At 46.2% G+C, this 19,652-nt stretch overlaps 1 protein-coding gene across 1 annotated transcript in view; it reads right to left on the bottom strand.

The window, feature by feature from the left end:
* The window catches only part of POLR3B (RNA polymerase III subunit B), a 65,464-nt gene that overhangs the window by 9,128 nt on the left and 36,684 nt on the right, over window positions 1-19,652 (bottom strand). Inside the window, exons 19-24 of the mRNA XM_026052227.1 lie at window positions 16,174-16,383; window positions 14,196-14,354; window positions 12,846-12,963; window positions 11,472-11,614; window positions 1,735-1,838; window positions 647-813 (exon numbers count right to left, since the gene is read on the bottom strand). Coding sequence (XP_025908012.1) covers window positions 647-813; window positions 1,735-1,838; window positions 11,472-11,614; window positions 12,846-12,963; window positions 14,196-14,354; window positions 16,174-16,383 — 901 coding nt within the window. The remainder of the gene's footprint in view (window positions 1-646; window positions 814-1,734; window positions 1,839-11,471; window positions 11,615-12,845; window positions 12,964-14,195; window positions 14,355-16,173; window positions 16,384-19,652) is intronic.

The raw sequence follows: 19,652 nt of genomic DNA, 5'->3' as shown, positions 1-19,652 counted from the left end.
GGGGCAGGCATGGGGAGCCATATGGCCTCTTCCTGTTCCTAAACTGTCTTACGTTCTTTGAACTCTGCGTCTCAGAAGCCAGTCCCATCTCCACAGCAGGAAGTTTGCAGATTAAGAGTATTATGCCAGACTGAATCATTGTGTAATCAGTGGAAGAAAAAAAAAAAAAAGAGGGGAGGGAAAAGAGCACACAAAAATATTCCCAAAGAACAGGCACCTGCCCCCACATTCAAGTCCTTGTATAGTCAATACAAAAATGCTAATCTGGCTAATAAAAATCACTACCAACACCAGCTTGCCATTACTTACAAGCTCTCAGAAAGCAAACCTTGATTTTATTTTTCTTCATGGAACAGAAGTTGTGAGACTTCGATATGTACAAGGGCACTTGACGCATTACAGTCATGCAAATACCAGTTAGGTCTTAAAATAAGGAACTGCATAGTATTTAAAAAAACAACMAAAAAAGGGGTGTGTGGGGGGGAGAAGCGCCCCTTTCTTTGGCCCTTTCTCTCCACGTCACRGAGCCACTTGTCAGTAGCAGAAGGTTCCTGCGCTCCGGAGGCAGGACAAGGTTTTTCAGCTGCGTCGCACCAGGATTTTCCCACTGCCCCGGACCACGCAGAACGGGGCAGCAGATTCTTACCCAGTGATACCAGATGTTACGTAGTCCTTCCCTAGGTAGTTATAACCATGGCGAATGAGATCTTCGCACACGTCCTTAACCTTGCTGCCTCCAAAAGCTGTTCCGTAATGAAACCTGCCATCCAGGACGCCGGCCTTCCCAGCCAAGAGCTCAATTAACTTTCCTACCTGTGCAGGGAGAAGAGAGTTAGCCGGGAGCGCTGCCCTCCCCAGGACGCCCTCTCCCTTGCCCCCAGCTCCTGGGCTTGAGCAACACCCCGTGTGTSTGCGAGCAGCTGTGCCATGGGGGGCGCATTCCCTGCCTTCCACGGGAGCAGCCRGCCCAGGGGCCGGGATGGATGGGAAGCCGCGGGTCCGCCCGGCCATCCGGGAGCTGCTGCTCCTGCCAGCCGGTGGGAAGAGGAGAGGGAGCCCAGCGGGAACAGGGAACTGTGTTCCTGGGTGACAGGAAAGCCAACACGCAGCAGGGTCTGGAGCCCCCCAAAACCCAATGAGGCCGCCCCACTGTCCCCACTTGTCTGGATAGTGGGCACAAATCAGGGGGCCCTTCTGCTCTCCAGGACAGCCTGAGGGGCCGCCACGCTGGGCAGCACAAGGGGAGCAARGGGAAGAAGCTAACGAAGAAGAAAGATCAGAGACTGTATGAAAAAAAATGGAAGTCCCCAATTAAGGCCAAGCTATGATGTATTTAGCGTGACCTGCAGCATGGGTTACAGCACTTGCATTAACATTACATCCCATTGCCTGGAGTTAAGAAGGAATTGGAGTGAAACTCCTTTCCACCCTGCACCTCCTGCAACYTGCCCCAGTCTGCTAAACGGTGCAGCAACCTGGTCAATGCAGAAGCAGCGACTGGGAAGGACACAAGTGAAGCGCTAGGTTAACGCAGAATGACCTGATGAGCACGATGAACAAACAGGCCACATCCCTCCCGACTGTCTATAAAGATGCTGTGGATCACACAAGCCAGCTTGGCGAGTGCTGCGCGGGGCGCAGGGGCGCAGGGCGCGGTGCCCGGCGGGCGCTGCCGCTTCCCACAGCTTCCCGCGGCGGAGCCGCTGCCCCCGCCGCCGCCGCGGAGCCACTGACCGTCATGCGCGAGGGGAAGCCGTGCGGGTTCATGATGATGTCGGGGCAGATGCCCGTGTCGCAGAACGGCATGTCCTCCTGGGGAACGATGAGGCCGCACACCCCTGCGGGAGAGAAGGAAGGCGGCAACTCAGCGCCCGCCGCCAGCGCTCCGCACCGCAGCGTTGCCTTCGGGCTTCTCCTCCTGCTGCTCCGGCATTGCTTTTTACCCGGCTTCGTTACCACGGCCAGGGCTCGCAGGCCGCAGGCTGGAGGATGGAGCTGGCACAATTAGCACGTCCTTACAAAACGCTTCCAGGCCCCTGTGAGTTAGGGAACCAGGGAAGAAAGCAGGGGACGGTGCTCAGAGGCACCCAGGAACTTCTAGGGCTGCTGCTATGGCTGCCTGGCAGAGAAAAAAGAATTAATAATAACAATAATAATAATAAAAATTCAAGTCTCTTACAACATCTCTTTGGGAACTTAAAATCATTACTGATTTAAGATCCATTTATCATATGTATCTTTGCCAAATACTGTAAATAAAAACAAATGAATGTATCAGGACTTTGACAGAGGTTGAAGGGAGATGAACTGGGGAAAACCCTTAACAACGTGTATTTGTTTCAGGCAGCGCTCATTTACAGAGCAAAGACTGCCCTTCAGGGAATAAAGTGCACCCAGCTGCCCGCAGCGCCCGCAGCTGGGGTACAAGGACTGACAAAACAGGTCTCTCAAAGTTGCTCAGAAGTTTTCTCAGTCCAATAAGACTGGGTTTAAAACAAACTACCAAGAAGACAAACTGTAAAACTATCTAGGCAGGAGCTCGCAGAGCCCGAGTCCAATTTAAAATGGTCTATCACCCACCACAGAATTTTCCCTCCCACCTCTTACAACTGTTTCTACAACGGATGGAAAACGCTGCAGCTACCAAGGACGGAGACGTCTAACACGGGAAATCATCAGGTGCAAAAACGCAGCTGCTTAAGCCCGCGCTCCTTTGAAGCAAAGCCACTGTTTCACTTGGAACACGCCGGAGCCGAGCGGGGTTCGAGCTCGGCCGCTACCAGTGCCGCGCTGGGAACCGCGCGCAGCCCCGCGGGCCGCGGCGCCGGGAACAGCGCTAGGGAGGCTTCTCCTGCCGGCACCTCCCGGCGCCGGGGACAGCCCTAGGGAGGCTTCTCCCGCGGCACCTCCCGGCGCCGGGAACAGCCCTAGGGAGGCTTTCTCCCGCCGGCGCCTCCCGGGACGCCGGCCTCTGCTCAGCAGGGAGCTGCTCTCCCGCTGCCCCAGCAAACGGCGCTGGGTGCGCGGGACTGCGGCCCAGGGACCCGCAGCAGCAACAGGGGAAATGAAAAGGGACGGGAGCGTCCTGGGGTTTTAACGTTTAAGTTTTTAAACTTATCACAAGCTGATTTTCATTTTTCCACTATTTTTCATTTTTTCTCTATGACAGAGCAGTAACACCCTTCTGCTCCTTCCTGGCAAGCAGAAATCACTTGCTGAAAAAAAACCCAGCACAAGCACCACCTCTCTTGTGCATARCATTTTTATCCTAAATATACATATATAAAAATGCATTTATGCATGCTTTTATGTATATATATATATGTATATAGTGCATAAATTTTTCCTCATTGCCATTCGACTCCTAAGCAAGCCCTGGGTTGCATCTGGACTTCAGGGCACCTGTAAGCCCAAAATTAAATCTTCGCTAACTCGAAATTACTTTAGGCTCCGAAACCCTTTTATACGGCAGGCCGGTTCCCATAGCAGACAGCCGCTGTGTTGTTTGTTTTGTGTGAAAGTGAATGATAAAAGATCCATGAAATCGACACAGAAAGGCAGAACAGCAGAAAGAACGGCGGGCTCTCCATCATCGCGGCTTCTACCCTCCGCTGACTTGTCGAACAAAGGGCCCTACACACCCAACGGCAGATCTAACACAGCTGTGCATTTCATTAGATGGAGAGCACTAGTGACACAAGTAAATAATTAACTTATTCTGGTCCGCTGGCTGTGGTTATGAGACCAGTCATAGCTGACAGATTTTAATACAAGTTAACACAAAGGCAGCATAATGAGCTTAGAAGTTAAAAAACAAAATATTTAGACAGGATTCAGCCATGGGGAGGCTCGCTAGGCTGTTTGGGGAGTTCCTATTTTAGCAAAAAAAAAAAAAAAAAAAACCTGCAAAACCCAACCTCCCCAAAATCCCTTACTTGTAAGCTCAGGATTGTTGTTAATGATTTCAGGAGGTGGCTGAGTTTATACAACACACGTAGGGCACATACATATATTTAGAGAGCAGGACAAGCGCGGTTTCTTGCCCCCAGGTTTTAAGAAAGTTCCTTTTCTCTAGGAAGAAGGGCTCTTTTCCCGTAGGCAGCCGACTTCCCGCAGCGCTCGCTTCCAAACGCTTCCCGCGTTTCCCTCCGCGGCCTCTCGCCTCCCAAGCTCTGCGTGCGGGAGCTGCTGCCGCCCGCGGCTCTGCGCCGCAGCGCCCCGGCCGCCTCTCCTGCCGCGGCCGCCGCTGCCGCGCGCCCACCGGCACCAGCGGCACCAGCGGCACCAGCGGCACCAGCGGCACCAGCGGCACCAGCAGCACCACCGGCACCAGCGGCACCACCGGCACCACCGGCACCAGCGGCACCACCGGCACCACCGGCACCAGCGGCACCAGCAGCCGGCGGCTCTGCAGCACCGCGTGGCCGAGCGGAGACTGCGAAAAGCGACTGAATGAAGCGACTCAGTCCGTCCTAAGTGGAATTACGGCTCAGAACTGGCTAACGAAATAACAAGGAGAAAAAGGAAACGCTGGGCTGACGACAAGCTCAGATTCCCGCCTTGCCCTCTCCAAGGGAGGGCTGCGTGTCCCGGCTGAGCTGCCCACTAGCGGGACCCACCTAAGCCAGTGCCTATCCCAGCCACGTGGCTCTGACTGGAAGTTTTTGCACATTTCCTAATTCTTAGTAGTTCAGACATCTCACAGAAACTGTTCCACAGGATACACTCGAGTCAAAAAGGCATAGAAACCCCCGTTATTCGGCCACATTCGCCGCACATTTTTACGTGCTCCGTCTGACCCGCAGCAATGGGGTTTCAGGCCAAGCGCTGCGCTACCGCGGGCCGCAGCAGTCGGCATCCGGCACAGCAAGCAAYCCGTGCAGGTCCGGAGGGGCCACAAACATTTTTCCAGACAAAACAAAACACACTTGTTTTTTGGTTTTTTTTTTGTATGTGGACTAACAAGAGCCCCGTTTGTCTGAGCGGGAGAGCACACAGCAGCTTGCTAAACCTCACTGCTTTTCGATTAGAAACCAAACCCAGCCCTAGGCTAAGCTCTGYATGTGAGCTTCATGATGTCATCTTCGCGGGAAATTAATTACAACGGGAGCAAATACTTTTAAGATTTCACTCTCAAAAAATTGGATTAATGTGCATGGCAGTTAACTGCGAGAATAACAGCTTAAATGGGAATAGGCTTAGATCAGATTTCTTTAATAGTCTTAATTGCAAAGCGTGAATCAGCTGCAAGCAGTGGTTTTCAAGGGACACTGGGCGGCAGCCCTGTGGATAGGGATGGTGGCCATGCTCACGCGGCGCCCAGGACACGAGTGGTATTTAAGGAGCGAGTCTGGAGATCCCTTAATCCCTCCCCTGTGTCCTTCAGGAGCTCCTTCCTCCGGCCAGAAGCGCAGCCCTCCCGGCTCCAAGGCTTCCACAGCTGCCAAGCTGCCMGTCATCCGCAGGGTGGAAATCAGCAGCCAGCAACGCAGCGAGGAAACGTCCTGGCAGGGGGACGTTTGCTTCTCCACATGCACACGACAGAGGGAAAAACACACCCAGATAGGCCAAAACAAGCTCACCTAGAAAACCAGTTAGGAGCAGCAGGAGGGGCATGAGGGAGCATGGGAGACTGACTGAGAGCGGCCACAGTAACACCAGTGTCCATCAGCGAGATGATCAGCAGCACAGCACTAAATGTACTCACTTATTTATTCTATTTTTATASTAGTAAAAGAGCTAAAAATAACTTGGAAGGTGTCTGCACTTTAGATTCACCAGACTTGACAGAATCTGCAAATACTCCTACGAGAAATCAAGACTACAGCACAAAATTAGAGAGGAGCTGCAGGTAGAGCACAGCACTGTATATTGCGGACGAGTCCCAAACAGATCGATACAAATGAGTAAGATCATTAAACAAGAACATACATCTGCTTCAGAGCCCTCTAAATACAAACTGGGTTGGCTAACCAAGTATAAAACAAGTTCAGCAGCAAAAAAGTGCTGCATCATATAAGCTTTCTTCAGCGTGTTTCATCATTCCGGGATCTATCATATCACTTGCCACATCCCCTTTGACACAGAAGGTAAAGAGCAGAATTAAAATTAACAGATAAATAATGCATAAGTAAACTTGATTAGTTTTCTTATTAAAAACATCACTCTAAATGAGAGGAGGTGCTAGAAGACAATACAGTTTGTACACTGCTTTCCCAGGAGCTGCTGAATGGTCTGATGTGATAAATTTGCATAGTCTGAAGCACACAAAGAGCTGATTAATTGAAACCCTTACAATGCTTCTGGAAGCAGCTATTGTAAAACAATAACCATAGGAACTTTACAAAATACACATGGCTGAATGAGTCAAGAGCTTAATAAAATGTGTGCTCGGGATACACTATTTCGAAACAGAATTAGAGATTTTTGTCCTGTGCCATAAAATGCTAAATCACCCTAATTTCAGAGGTTCAGCTGAGGATTTACTGAAAAGGTCACAAGGTTACCTGTTTGCTGCTTGAGATAAAAAATGCTKTAATTTTCTTCCTAGCAGAGCAAGCCAACAAAGGGTTCTGTTAAAAACAAACAGCAAAACCCGCACCAGAAATTCTAACACAATTCAGACATCTCATTCGCTAACTCTGAAGATAAAAAYAAGGTAAAATTTTCTGGTTTTCCCGATGCTTAATGAGTTTTAATCATCTCACATTCCTGCAGTCACGTAAGGGCCGGGTGTTTTCAATCCCGCTTCAAGCACTTCGTTCCTATCGCGCACCGATGTTCCGTTAGAGATAATGCTCTCGGCCTCACTTGCAACGTGGGCGAAAATGACACCAGCAGTCGTTTAAAACTAACATCTTCATGTGCTCCGCTAACACGTACACTGCAAGTGGCTAYTTAAAGCGTAAAGATAAGTTGTCCCCAGCTCCAAACGTATCTACAAGCAACAGAGAGATGCTCCAAACCAGTAAAAAAGCAGAAAAGCTTTAGCAAACCGGCCCAGGCTTGGGCAGATAAATGGGATAGCAATAAAGTTTGCGTAGCTGGCCATGCTGTGAATGGATTTTGTTTTGACACGAAGGAACGTGGTTCATTTAGGAAAACAAAGACCGTCTTTCATGAATTTAAACTCGTTTCCTTGTCTTTAGATTTGTTTAAGTGCAGATACTTCAGAWAGGTTTAATCCTTTATCTTAGATCTTCAGCTATTAAAAAGCTTCTGTTTGCCAGTTCAAACAATCTCTTGCTTAAATACAGTTTTTCCACTCCTCAGGAATACTGTTCAGCACTGCTGCTTAGTTCTGTGATCTACAGGACCTTTGTTGGAGGTGTTAATCCTTTTTCACATGAGAGACTGAGAAATGTTCTTTCAGAGAAGTGATATATTGCTTTTTTCACATCAAAGGAGCCCAACTTTTTCCTCATTGTGAGTTGTTGCAAAGCAAGAGGAAATCTGGAAATATAATAATTTAGTTTGTATGGATCTCAGATGAAGCTTCTTTAGCTTAACGATCCTTCAGCCTTCTGTGCTTTGAAAAGTGAAATTGTTGGAAGAATGCAAGATTGAAAAAGAAAATAATAAACTGAAAAGTTTTAAAAATCTTTTGGGAAAATATACGATGCAAAATATTTAAAACAAAGTTCTAAAGAAACAGGTTGTCTCTAGTAGATGTGTATTTGTTCCCTGCACCTTTGCAAGTAGATGTGTATTTGTTTCCCATGTACTAGAAGCTTAAGGGCTTTACAAACTCAAGGGGCAGCCCCAGTCCTAAAGAACTTAGTGCAGCGTCTAGTTCGAAGACGAGTATTGAGATAAAGCAAAATACTTGCTGGTGAGTTTCAGAACACAGTCTGAAACGGCCTCACGTTTGTTCTTCTCTCCTCACCTCCTCCTTTGCTGCCAGGTCTGACAGGGACGCCCGGGCTTTACAGGCGGTTTGGAAAAAGTGCCCTTAAAAGATGGACTTGCATGAAAAGAGGGCGCGGGGAGAGCCAGGAGGAGGTGACCCTTGCAAAGGAGGGCTGACGTGGCAGAGGACACAAAGGCGGCAGCAAATACAGATGCGGTGGCACCGCTCTGAATCATTACGGCGGCCTACGGAATCCGCGCCCTATTTAAGGAAAGCATCCCCTTCAACACAAGGCTCAGGCTGGTTTGTGGGATTTAATCCACTGTATCTCCTTTTTCCCTAMCCTTTGTAACATGCTTTCCGTAACGGGGTACCAGTCATGATCCTGGTAGCACGTGGTGATTTAGATGAGCTCGCTCCCCAGATCAAAGGAGACTCTTCCAGAGCGACGTGCTGGGCAGCTACCAGCAYGGGCCTCCAAAACACGCAGCAAAACCGTCAGCTCCCAAGACAAGTGGAAAGGCTCTTCTGGCAATCCGAGTAACTGACGTTGCTGCTCATTATAGCTATAGGCTCAAAGCAGAGATACAGGGGGGAAATCAGTCACCCTAACCCGATGTGATGCCACACACAACTGACTATGGAAGTACTCCATGTTCCCTACAGCATTTAGGTTATGGTTTGTCCTTAGCACGGGATTTCCACAGTGTGCTGTGGCTCTCCAGATATTAAACAATATAACAACATATTCCAGGACTGTATTTGACCTGGAATACCTGGGTTAGATAAGCAGCAAGAGTCAGCACTAGTGAGGTGCCTGCCTGCAGCAGCTCTGAAAGGAGCTTCCTCCAGGCGAGCGGATGCCTCACTCTGCACTTAGCCCTTACAGACAACACTGCACCTGAAGGCCATATCGTGTCCTTGCAGCCTGCCCTACGCCCTTCAGTCTTCTTGCAGTGCTCCTTCAGTTCTCTTTCTTCTCCTTTACGGTTCTGGGTTTATGGAATATCCTTTTTGGATTTCGAGAGAGATATGAAGACCAGTTCTATTTAAATCCCATTCAAGTAACCATTTCTAAAGGTGCCCATCAATAGCACAGGCAATCTTACCTGCTTTCATTTTTTTCATGCAAGAAAAGTTCCCAAAGCCAATTTGATGGGTCTGTGGGAAGATATTTGCACACCTGTAGAAGTAAAGGTGATTTTGAAGAGAACGGGCTATCCTGAGAAAATCTGCGTTGACTCCTCTCCATGGGAAACAGGCACAAAGGACTTGAAGCAACGTACCCGGTGACAGCTTGCATGACCAGCAACCTTGGTTGTAAATTGCCTTTTGTACCCGTTTCATCTCTCTTCCGATTATCAGATTTGCTTCAGACAGAGCAAAGCTGGAAATTACAGGCATATGGATCCTGGGGTTATCTCTGAAACTCCTAACAGGGATGCAGTCCCCCACTGCAGTCACYTGGCCACGTTGTTGTCACTGGTACTTCCATTGCCCCAGAAAGTCAAAAAAATAAACAATTTAAAAAAAAACRGCCTCAAGCTTGGCTTGGCCTCTAGGTACACATGGGAATAAAGCAGTAAACCGTGGCTTGGAACATAAAGCTGACTCCTTATTTGTGCCTTGGGTCCCTCTTCGGTCAGCTGTGCTCTTCGTGCCCCCTTCACTCACAYAGGCACTGAAAATGCTGGAGATGAGACTGCTTAAGCTCCAGTTAAGACAGACCTATCCACACCTGCTTAGCCTATAGAGGATAAGGCCCTGGGAGAGATCTTATGAACGCCTACAAACACCTGAAATGAGGGTGGAAAGAAGGCAGGGCCAGACTCTTCTCAGCAATGCCCAGTGACAGGGAGAAAGGCACTGGGCACRCACTGAAACACAGGAAACAACTCGAACATGAGAAAATGCTTCTTCACTGCGATGCTGACTGAGCACTGGAACGAACTGTCCACAGAGACTGTGGCGTCTCCATCCTTGGAGACATTCAAAATCCAACAGGACACAGTCCCGGGCAACCTGCTTTAATCTGGACCAGGTGATCCTCAGGGGTCCCTTCCCACCCCAGTTGCTCTGTGATTCTGCCTGCTGATGACATTTCTTGCAGTTTCATCTTGTTTCACTGGCTCAGATCTTCATAGGGATGTTGTGCAAGTCCCAACTCCCAGCTGTGTGACTCCACTGGTTCCACTCCAAAAATACAGGATCCAAATTGGCACAAGAAGTTCAAAGCCACCTGAGCTTGGGACTAGAGAAGGACTGGTGGTAAAACAAGGACATAAATGCTGAGGGGGTCAGTAACAGGAGCTCTTCCTAACCAAAAGCACCCTCTGGTTCATGCACGTGGTGACAAAGAGAACAGTGCCCAAGAACAGCCAGYTTGTTTGCCAGACAGTGGCCCTCAACTCATACCACAAGTGGAGCAACGACAGCAACACTCATCGACTGGCACTAACTGCAAGAGCGAACACTTCAGATCTAACCAGGGTTCTTCATTACTGCTCAGCTCTAATGATTCCCTCTCTGGCTCCTCAACACAGGCCTAGCAGACCCTCGTGTCACTAGGATTAAGAGGCTGGTGCTTTATGCTGAATGCGCTGGTTCTTTTTCCTCAGAAATCAAACTAAGGAAGTAAGGATTGAAATAGTGTCATGTTTGGCCAGTAGCTAGAAAAGAGCATCTCTGCTGCAATGGGAAGGGTTTAGAAGCATCAAACTCTTCCTCTGCCACYCCAGTGTCTTTGACATGAGACTGAGCAACGCCTTCAAACCAAAAGACTTAAATATGAAACAAGGATGACAACATTAAGGCATTAGGCACAGTGAGGCAATACAGTAAAGCAGCAGACCATGCTGAAAGGTCTGAAATTACAGATTTTCCAACTGTACAGGTAGATTGAAAACATTAATTTTAGTGAAATCTAGTTTCACAGTGAGGCCAAGAAGATCAAAAATATTTAGTCACACTTTTTTCAGTTACTTTTTTCTTAACATCACCCAGCCTGCAGAGATTCAGACAGCATGTTCTGAGCCACCATTCGTTGCCGTTAAGGTGAACGGGATTCAGTCCATTACCATCTTTAACAGGCATGGAAGCAGGTTCCTAATTTTCCTTTTACTGACTACACAATTAACTTCCCATAACAGAGACCTATATGCCCCGAGGCAGCTACCCATTTTCAACTCTCAGTTTGAGCAGTGGGTCTGTACAGATGACCTAGAGACAGCCCTTTCCAGCTCCAGGGTTTTTGTCCATTCAACAGTGACCCTCCAACTCTTACCTCTTCCATCCTTCTTGCTAACCACGACAAACCTCTTATCTAAACCAAACTGAATGCCCCAAATAACCCAGAACAAAACTTCAAGACTCTGTTTTTGGTTATAATAGACAATTGCCATGTTTTTCATATTTATAAATCATCACAAAGCTCTGCTTGCCTATTCCTCCCTCATTTCCAAAAACAACCTTGCTGAATTAGGTAAACTTAACCAAAGAGGACTATGGCCTTCTACCACTGCATTCAGAAAAGACTGGAACCATGAATAGAAACATGTACAAATACATGTAGTAAAGTATGCATCTCCAAAGTGCATTTATTTTGATTAAATATATAGCTTACCCTTCTGCCCGTGACGACTGCTAAACTTGTCTCCAATTTCTGGACGTCTAGTTTGCCTCAGTAACATCTTGATCAAAAAAGCATCCTCTGCATTTGATGAAATCATAACCTTTTCAATGTAAGAATCAGTTGCACCTTTGTAGCTAGTAAAAGGAGAAAACGCACAGCTTAGGCATTTGTGATACCAACACAGGTTACAAACAAGTATTTATGTATTGGAAAGYTTCTGGCTAAAATGTCATCTTCATCGGACATCTTATCTTTGCTTCGTTGGCCTCCTATATATATGTATGGATACAACAAATATTTCAGTATAGAGTATTTCTGAAAAAAGGGATTAAAAGGTAAGTTTAAACAAGGCAAGAATTAAGATGAAATAGAAGAGATGGTTTGTTTYGCCACACAGTCTTTTCTTGACCAAAGAAAATTCCTAGTATATTGCAAATTTCTGGATCTTCTAGTAAACAAGCACCAAAAACCACGTATCTTGACTAAAGACTTGCATCAGGTGCAAATCTAGAAACAAAGCAAGGCCAGAATGTAATATGGGGGGTACAGAAAGACAGGAACTCTAGAAAGTTTTAAGGGCTTGAAACCCAAGTTTATGTAGCAGATGTAGATATTCAAGAAAAATGGTAGACAGGAAAGAGTAGGAAGCAAAAAGAAATACGTTAGCATCAGTTTTTCTTTCCATACACTGCAGAATGACACTATAGCAGATCAGCACCTCCCAAGCCCTCCCTTGTTCTTTCTGGATACAAAGAGAAAAGTCCTTATTGCCTGTCCTTGCCCATTCACCGGTGCCTTAGGAAAGGACACGTGCTCAGGCTGGCCAGGAGGAGATGGCCAGCAGTCTCTGAAACGGGAGGCCCTCCAACTCCTGCCCTCCTGCCCAGCAAAGGGAGGGCTGAGCACTAACCAGCCCTGGCCYTTTTCTGTGGGAGCTGCTTTGGAAGGGCTGCTGCCCACTCACCCCGAGCACACACCARATGTCTGCCCTCTCACTCCTCCTTGTTTCCCCACCACTTTATCTGCACGTGGCTCCTCTCTCTTCTACCACTGTCTTTACTCTTTCCTCAGTTTCTCTTAGGAAACACCTCAGTGATTCCTCTCCATACACCTTTGAGAGAGTTCCTCTCTGTCTTTGCAGCTCCAGCTTTTCAGGTGTCAGGACCTAAATTATCAGGAATTATAAGTGACACTTCTGAAAATGCCCTAGGCTCCAAAATACCCGGTGAAAAATCAAGACCTCCAGGACTCATTCTAATCTGCAGGAGGAGACTCTTATCTTTGGCTTTTCTAGAATTGAACATTTCCTCACATATCCTTGGCCCGGGTTACCCTTCTCAAGTACAAAGTTATGATGCAACGTACGTTACTGGCACATCTTTGTACTGGGGCTGCTGAGGCACATTGCTTCCTTCCAGAGGGGTCTGCGTCACAGTTGGCATGGATTTGTTCACCAGCACTTGCTTGTTTTCCACTTTTTCACCTACAAAGAAGAAGAAAAAAAAAGTATCAGGAAAATGCATCTGACTACTGATTAGGAAATACTTTTTACGTTTTAAAGAGGTATATAAGAAGATAAACTGTAAGCATTACACTCAGAATAAAACTATGTTATTTTATCGAATATTGCACATAGAGGAATCATTAAYCTAGAACACAACACGAACAAAAAAAAGAGCTGTGTGTATATTTGAGGGTACTAAAAACTCTTATCCATTGGCGATTTCTCCCCTCCACTCCCTTCACACAGAAGAACAGATGAGCAGGGCGCCCAGCAAAAGCAACGTGTTACAGGTACATGCAGTACCTGCCTCCCCTTGCACACCCAGTTACACTGAACTGCAGTGTACGTCTCTTCTGTGTCCAATTATTTCAAAAAAGGGTTTATTTATCCACTGGGAAGAACAGCATCCACCTAGAGTCTGCCTCAGTCTTATCTGTCCTAATATATCAGTATTGCCTTTTTTAAAAGGCAATTAATTTAGAAAGCTGAACTCCACTGTGATGTGTTCAAGAGCATCACCGATTCAATTTTGTAATAACTGAGCTGCTATCGTTGGGTTAAGTTTAGTGCCTTTTACCTCCGCCACTAGATCTCAGCATCTCTAAATTTGTCTCCTTACTGAAGGATGCCTGTATGGGAAGGCCCTTCCTCATATTTACTTGCATCGGCAAGTTACACACCTATCCTTGTAACTAAATGCAGGTTTGTTTATTTTCTTATTCCCTGTCTGAAACTACATTCCTAAAGTGATAAAATTACATTGTTTTCTTTCCTCACTATCAGTGTCAACTGACTGAATTTTAGAAAGTGGAGATATACAAATCAAAATAGTAAAGAATCTACCCTTAAAAGAAAAAAAACTCAYATGACAACTAAGCAGTAAAGATCCACAATATTAAATGTTTGGGGGTGCAAGAAGAGTAAAAGTTCTAAGGTTTTAATAGAGTCACGTTGTTGAGGACTCACAATATAACCACTTCCACAAAAACATAAAGCTCTCTTTAGTCCTGCACAACAGCAGACAGCGGCAGCTACCACGGTGTTTTCAGAGAACAGTGTTGGGGGGTTTGATCATCTGTTACAGTAACGTCCCCTTCAAGAGCAAAAACTCACCCAATATAAAACAAGGCATTCAAAGTTAACAGCGCATTAACTGCTGCCCGCGATTCCGTGAGGTGTGCTGTGCCTAACCAACATGCAGCTGGACGTACCTGGCGAGCAGATGCCGTCAGCATCCAGAATTTCGTGGCGCCAGATGGGCTTCCGTGTGGCTGCATCCAGCATGGGCCCCATGACTTTGTCGAACGTCTGGTTCGTGTAGCGCTTCAGGGTGCACTTGGCGTTCTTGTACACGAGACACCTTCCAAATCCTGAAATTTAACACGAGCTCATCTGCCTACAGGTCCCAAATTCCCTCGTGACACATTCTCAAAATAAAACAGGAATGCTCAGCTACCTGCTTCGCTACAGAATATAAAATATATTCTAATAGTTCYGAGTATTCCTTGTGCAAAATAAGTACAACACAACGCGAAGATACCTACTAGGTCACAGTTTAAAATCAGATCATGCATGCTGTTTTTTTCAGACATTACACTTCGAATTCTGGAATTTTGCAAATTCCCTTCCTCTATACTTCTGCACACACATGCACACAACATTTTTCTTACCGTTGGTGGCTCACAGGAGATGTCTCATAGGAGAAGGAAAGATTTTAAAGGGGATCAGAACAGACCCATTTCTTTTCTGAGGTCCTAAGAAACTGGAACTTCTAGTAATGCTAGCAGCTAACTTACCAAGAAAGAGCCTATTGATGGTATGATGTAATCATCACTTTATCACTTCTTTTCCAGTCGACAGATGTCTGAATTACATACCTTGTTATGGAACAGTTTTGTTTTGCTTTTTAGATAAGAAAAGTAGCATCTGTGGAGATTTCTTTGGGTACAACAATGCTACTATCCCTTTGCATCGTATTTAGAATTAGGGACAGMCAAGAGCTTCCTAAAAAACCAATGTTATTTTCCTCCAATTGAAAGATGGCYGTGGCCACATACAGTACATCTTTATCTTTATATTATGTCAAGTAACTGCTGACAAGCATCACAGCTCCCCCTGTAAATGTTACCAGTCTACCAGAAAAGAAAACATTCAGTTTTAAATCATGCCTGTTGTTGTTTTAGAAAAGGAGGCATAAATTAAAAGTGGCAGGACATTAATGCCAAAGATACATGTCTAGGAATACTATTATTGCTGCCTAGCAACTGGGAAGAAGGGTGTGCGGTTAGGGAACAAATTCTTTGAAGAACTTGAATTTAGTTAGCCCAAACTAAAACTAATTTGATCGCACTGCAATGTTACCTCTTTCCTGAAGGGAATTTACTGAGGGASAGACCAGATTTTCAAGCAGTTCTCCCCTAATACCCAGCAATGTTAACATTAACTTTTCCTTGATTCTAGGAGCTGCTGAAGAATCGTGGAGTGCGACTGGCACAGGTCAGCAGGGAATAAATACAGATTTCACTTGATTAACTTCCATTTGGGGATTAATTACATTTACCTAAAAGACACCCAACTCTTTTTTTTAAAGAAGGAAGCAGATAACTAGTTCTTAAAAATGTATACTAGATTAGTTTGGGGTAATATAAYTATTTTCCCTCAGAGCAACAAGCTCATACTAATGCAAGGCACCACGTTTCATATTTCTTCTGAATGCACCCCAAAGTCTAATTTTACCATTGCTTTCAATACTGGGGAAAATAATGGGACCTGTCTCTCTCTGTTAGCAATGAACAAAGGCTCAGGTAACCATCTAAAAGGCAAGTCCCTGACACCAGATCATCTACATTATCTACACTTTTACCTAAGCTAAATACCTTCAGAAAAGGAGAGTATATCCTGTGTATTTAAGGCCAAAATCAAGCCATTTCCTCTTACAATGCCCCATCATAACCCCCGAGTGTATTCACACCTTTGCAGCTTCACTGTAYGGTAAGCCCGGGACTACAGCCCCTCGCCATCACGAGGAAAGCAAACACAAGCAGCAGAACAGTTTCTGACTGTATCTCCTCCTTGGGCATGCCCTGTCCACAACACCAGCCGAATTTACCACAGGGGAAAACCAGGCGGGCACAAGATGATTAAAGCAGACACCAGGGAGGCGGCGGGGGACGGCCGGATGGTTCTTACCTCTGTCCAGGGAGGCCTTGTTCAGGACGAGGGCATCCTCGATGTCGTAGCCGCTGTAGCTCATCACGGCGACCGTGGCGTTCTGCCCGGCCGGCAGCTTCTCAAAATCTATCAGCTCAATCGTTTTGGTTTTCACCATGGGTTTCTGCGGGTACGCTAAGAGATACATAAGGGTGTCTATCCTGTTCCTTTGGTTGTAGCCAATAGTACCTGTAGGGGGGGAAAAAGATTTGCCTGTGAGTTTGCTAGGAATGTTTTAGCTGTAAGTTACCAAATTCCTCCCAAGCGGAGGGATCTCATCTAATAACTGAAAGTCTATGAGAAAAACATGGAAAAAATATACTAAAATGGAGATCACACCAAAACAACTGTACATTGTTATACCTAAATTAAACTTTATGTGGCCACTGAACTTAAGCTTCCAGAAAGATTTACTTATTTATTTATTATTGTCCAGAAAAGCCCGAGTACGAAGACAACGACAGCAGCAACAAATCAAAGTCTGATAGGACTGAATGGAAGTAATTTTTTTCATTATGACCCTGAACAACAACACAAACGCGACGTTTACTTTTGCTGTTCTGATAGCAATAGTTTTTTTTTTTCTTTCAGAGAGCGAGAGATAAGAAACTGCATTCCATAAATCCGATCCAAAATTCATCAGAAGCAACAGAAAGACTCCCATTGAGCTCAAGAGGAACTCTGGATCAAACTCCATGTCTTCCACATCATATTTCCTTCCTTTTTCTGGGCCATAATTAGCTCAACAGCAGCCTGTGTTAGAATGCCACAACGCACGAACAAAGCACACAGTTAGCAGCAGCCAAGACTGATTTACTTCCCAAAATTAGAGGCATCATTGCTAGAAAGACTACAGTAGAAGTTCGCTCTCAATATATTTGTCTTTTTACATGAAATTAATTTTAAATTTATGGTTCAGAACCCAGCCCTTTGTATAGACCTCCCAGCTTGAGACTGAATTTTTTGGCCCCGTCCCATCAGACTGCCAAAGTGTCTTCTGAAATCTGAGGAAAAAATAATTAACACCCAGCAGGGAAACATAAACTGTTGTGTAGCAGCACAAAAGTAAAGGCAATCACACGTTATTGCAGTTTGCCGCACCAGGCCGGAGCTATGTCTCCAGCAATTAAGAAATTATAATCTCCAAAGTTGAAGTTTTAACTATGCTGAAGTTTTAAGTTTTGAGCATTGCAATGCCTCCTGCGGATTCGGAGGCTGGTTGTTTGCAGGGAAAAGTCAAAGCAGACGGGACATAAGGAAGACTTTGCACAAGCAGAAGGCTCCGCAATCTCCAAGCGCCCGCATTTAAATAAAACACCAGGAAAACAAATGCTTAAAACCAGCCGGGATCGGGGGCAGTTCCAAAGACCTACCCTGTCCCTGGTGCTCATAAACCTGCTCCTCAACTAGCACTGCTCTAGTCTGACCCCTTCCCAGGGGYGGGCACAGGGAAAAGCCTCGGCAGAGAGGATCCCCAGCTCGGATCCCTTAAACCCCATTCCAGGCGCGCTCCTGCGCGCCCGGGCTTTCCTTGGCTCCAAAAGGTGGACTTGAGCCGCTGGCACAGCATTAGAAAAGCTAAGGAAGGTTTGGCAAAGCTTCACCCACCCCTCACTACCGAGCGTTTGTTTCTCTGTCTTCTTTTTGGAGAAGGAAATAACTGGCCACTCCACAGTATTTTCTGTTTGCAGAAGAAACGGTGACAAACGGTGTTTGTCAACACCAAAGACCGTCCCCATTCCCTCACCAAAACCACCACCACCTGGAAGTCCTTCCACATTTGCCATTCCCTCAGCTTAACCAATAGACATTTTTTCATCACCAAACCTTTTCTCAATGAAAAACCTCAGTTTTAGGTCATTTTCTCCTGTGTGCCTCAAATAAACAGCGTGCTTTCAACATGGGGTGCCTGCTGTAGAGTTCATTGGAAAGTTCTCAGGTCAGRTGCTTTCTCCTGTTGCTGAGAGAGACCTTCTGCTCACTCCCCCACTCAACAACCTCTTCGGAAAGCCTGTGCTATCTTGCCCTCCTCAGGGATGCCTCACGCTGCATCTGCTGTGGATCACTGGTCAGGGATACCCAAACAGGACCAGGTYCAGAGCGCCTGACCAGAGCCAAACCTGTCCTCTTCTCAGCTAGTAACAGCCTGAAGAAGCAGCTCCTTACAGGCCAAGGATTATAGGCAGTATCTTTACGTATTTCCGGTAATTCAAGGGAGCACATTATTTCTATCTTGGAATAAACCCTGCTTCCCATATTTCAAAGTCATTATTTTTATCAGAGGTTCAGATGAGCTTTACAGAACCGTTTGGATGTGTGAGACCAGGAGCCATATGTGACTGATAACATTACTGGGCTTGGAGCTTCATTATTAAACTGCATTCCTACCATTATTCCGGACCTGAATGCTGCAGCACGTCCCATGGAAAAGGCACAGATATACAATGGTGGGCATCCCAGCAGGAAAGAAGCTGGTTAGAGAATGATTCCAGAGCACGAATAAAATAAGGTAGCCAAAAGCATGCTGTACATCAGAACCTCTCTCCTACATTGCCGTGATTGAATGATTACATAAATAACGTGTTCTCGATCTCAAAGCCCAACCTGCCTATTGAAAGCACAGGCCTCCTCTGAGGGCTCGTGCGTCGAGCGAGAGCCCCGTGTGGGCTGACACGAAGGAAGCCACGAGCTTTATTTCGGTCTTCCCTCTGAGAGAACAGAGCCCTTGTTGGCTTCAGCCGAACGGCCCAGGAAAATAAAGTGTAATTAAACTTCCCCATAACAAACCCCATGCACAATGACCCATGTTTATAATTATGCCTACGGCAAGAACCGATTTTTCTCATAGGTAATTAGCCCTGTTTAAAGCAGAACACACACGGCTGGCCTGGACGCAACAAGGATCATTCTCTTGCTCTTCTCAGTGCTTAGTACATTGCGAAGACATGTGCACATTCTTTCCTTTCTGCATTTCTCAGCAAGGTCTTTTTTTCCATTTGAGTGTCACTTGATCATTGTTCAGTGTGAAATAACCGCTATACAAATAGCATATATTGATATTTAGCATAAATGGGATATTTTTGTTATTCTAGTTAGACATGTTTCCAGAACTCAACAGAACAGTCAGAAAAAATATTTATCCCATTCCCTGCGATACTCCTTACAACAAAATTAAATTGAACAGTCAAATTTAGTAAGGGAAATAAGCAGTGCTAGATACAAGCCAAAGGGGCTGTTATTGCACATGCCAAGGGAAGGACTGCTGTATTTCTCTATTTCCCTTGATTTCGCCACGGATTTTGTACTGTTCTCTCCGTTTGTACGAGCACGAACCAACAGAGCAAGGGGCATCGCTCCTAATGGCTGCACTGAGCCTCGCAGGGAAGGGTGGCAGGAGGCGGATGGTCCGGGAGCACAGGCGCGATTCCCTTTGGAGCGGCACGAGGGAGCCCTGTCCC

This window comes from Nothoprocta perdicaria, unplaced genomic scaffold (genome assembly GCF_003342845.1).
Source record: "Nothoprocta perdicaria isolate Ctin4 unplaced genomic scaffold, notPer1 scaffold_86, whole genome shotgun sequence".
NCBI classification, from domain to species: Eukaryota; Metazoa; Chordata; class Aves; order Tinamiformes; family Tinamidae; genus Nothoprocta; species Nothoprocta perdicaria.
This window is presented reverse-complemented; position numbering and strand designations above follow the sequence as displayed.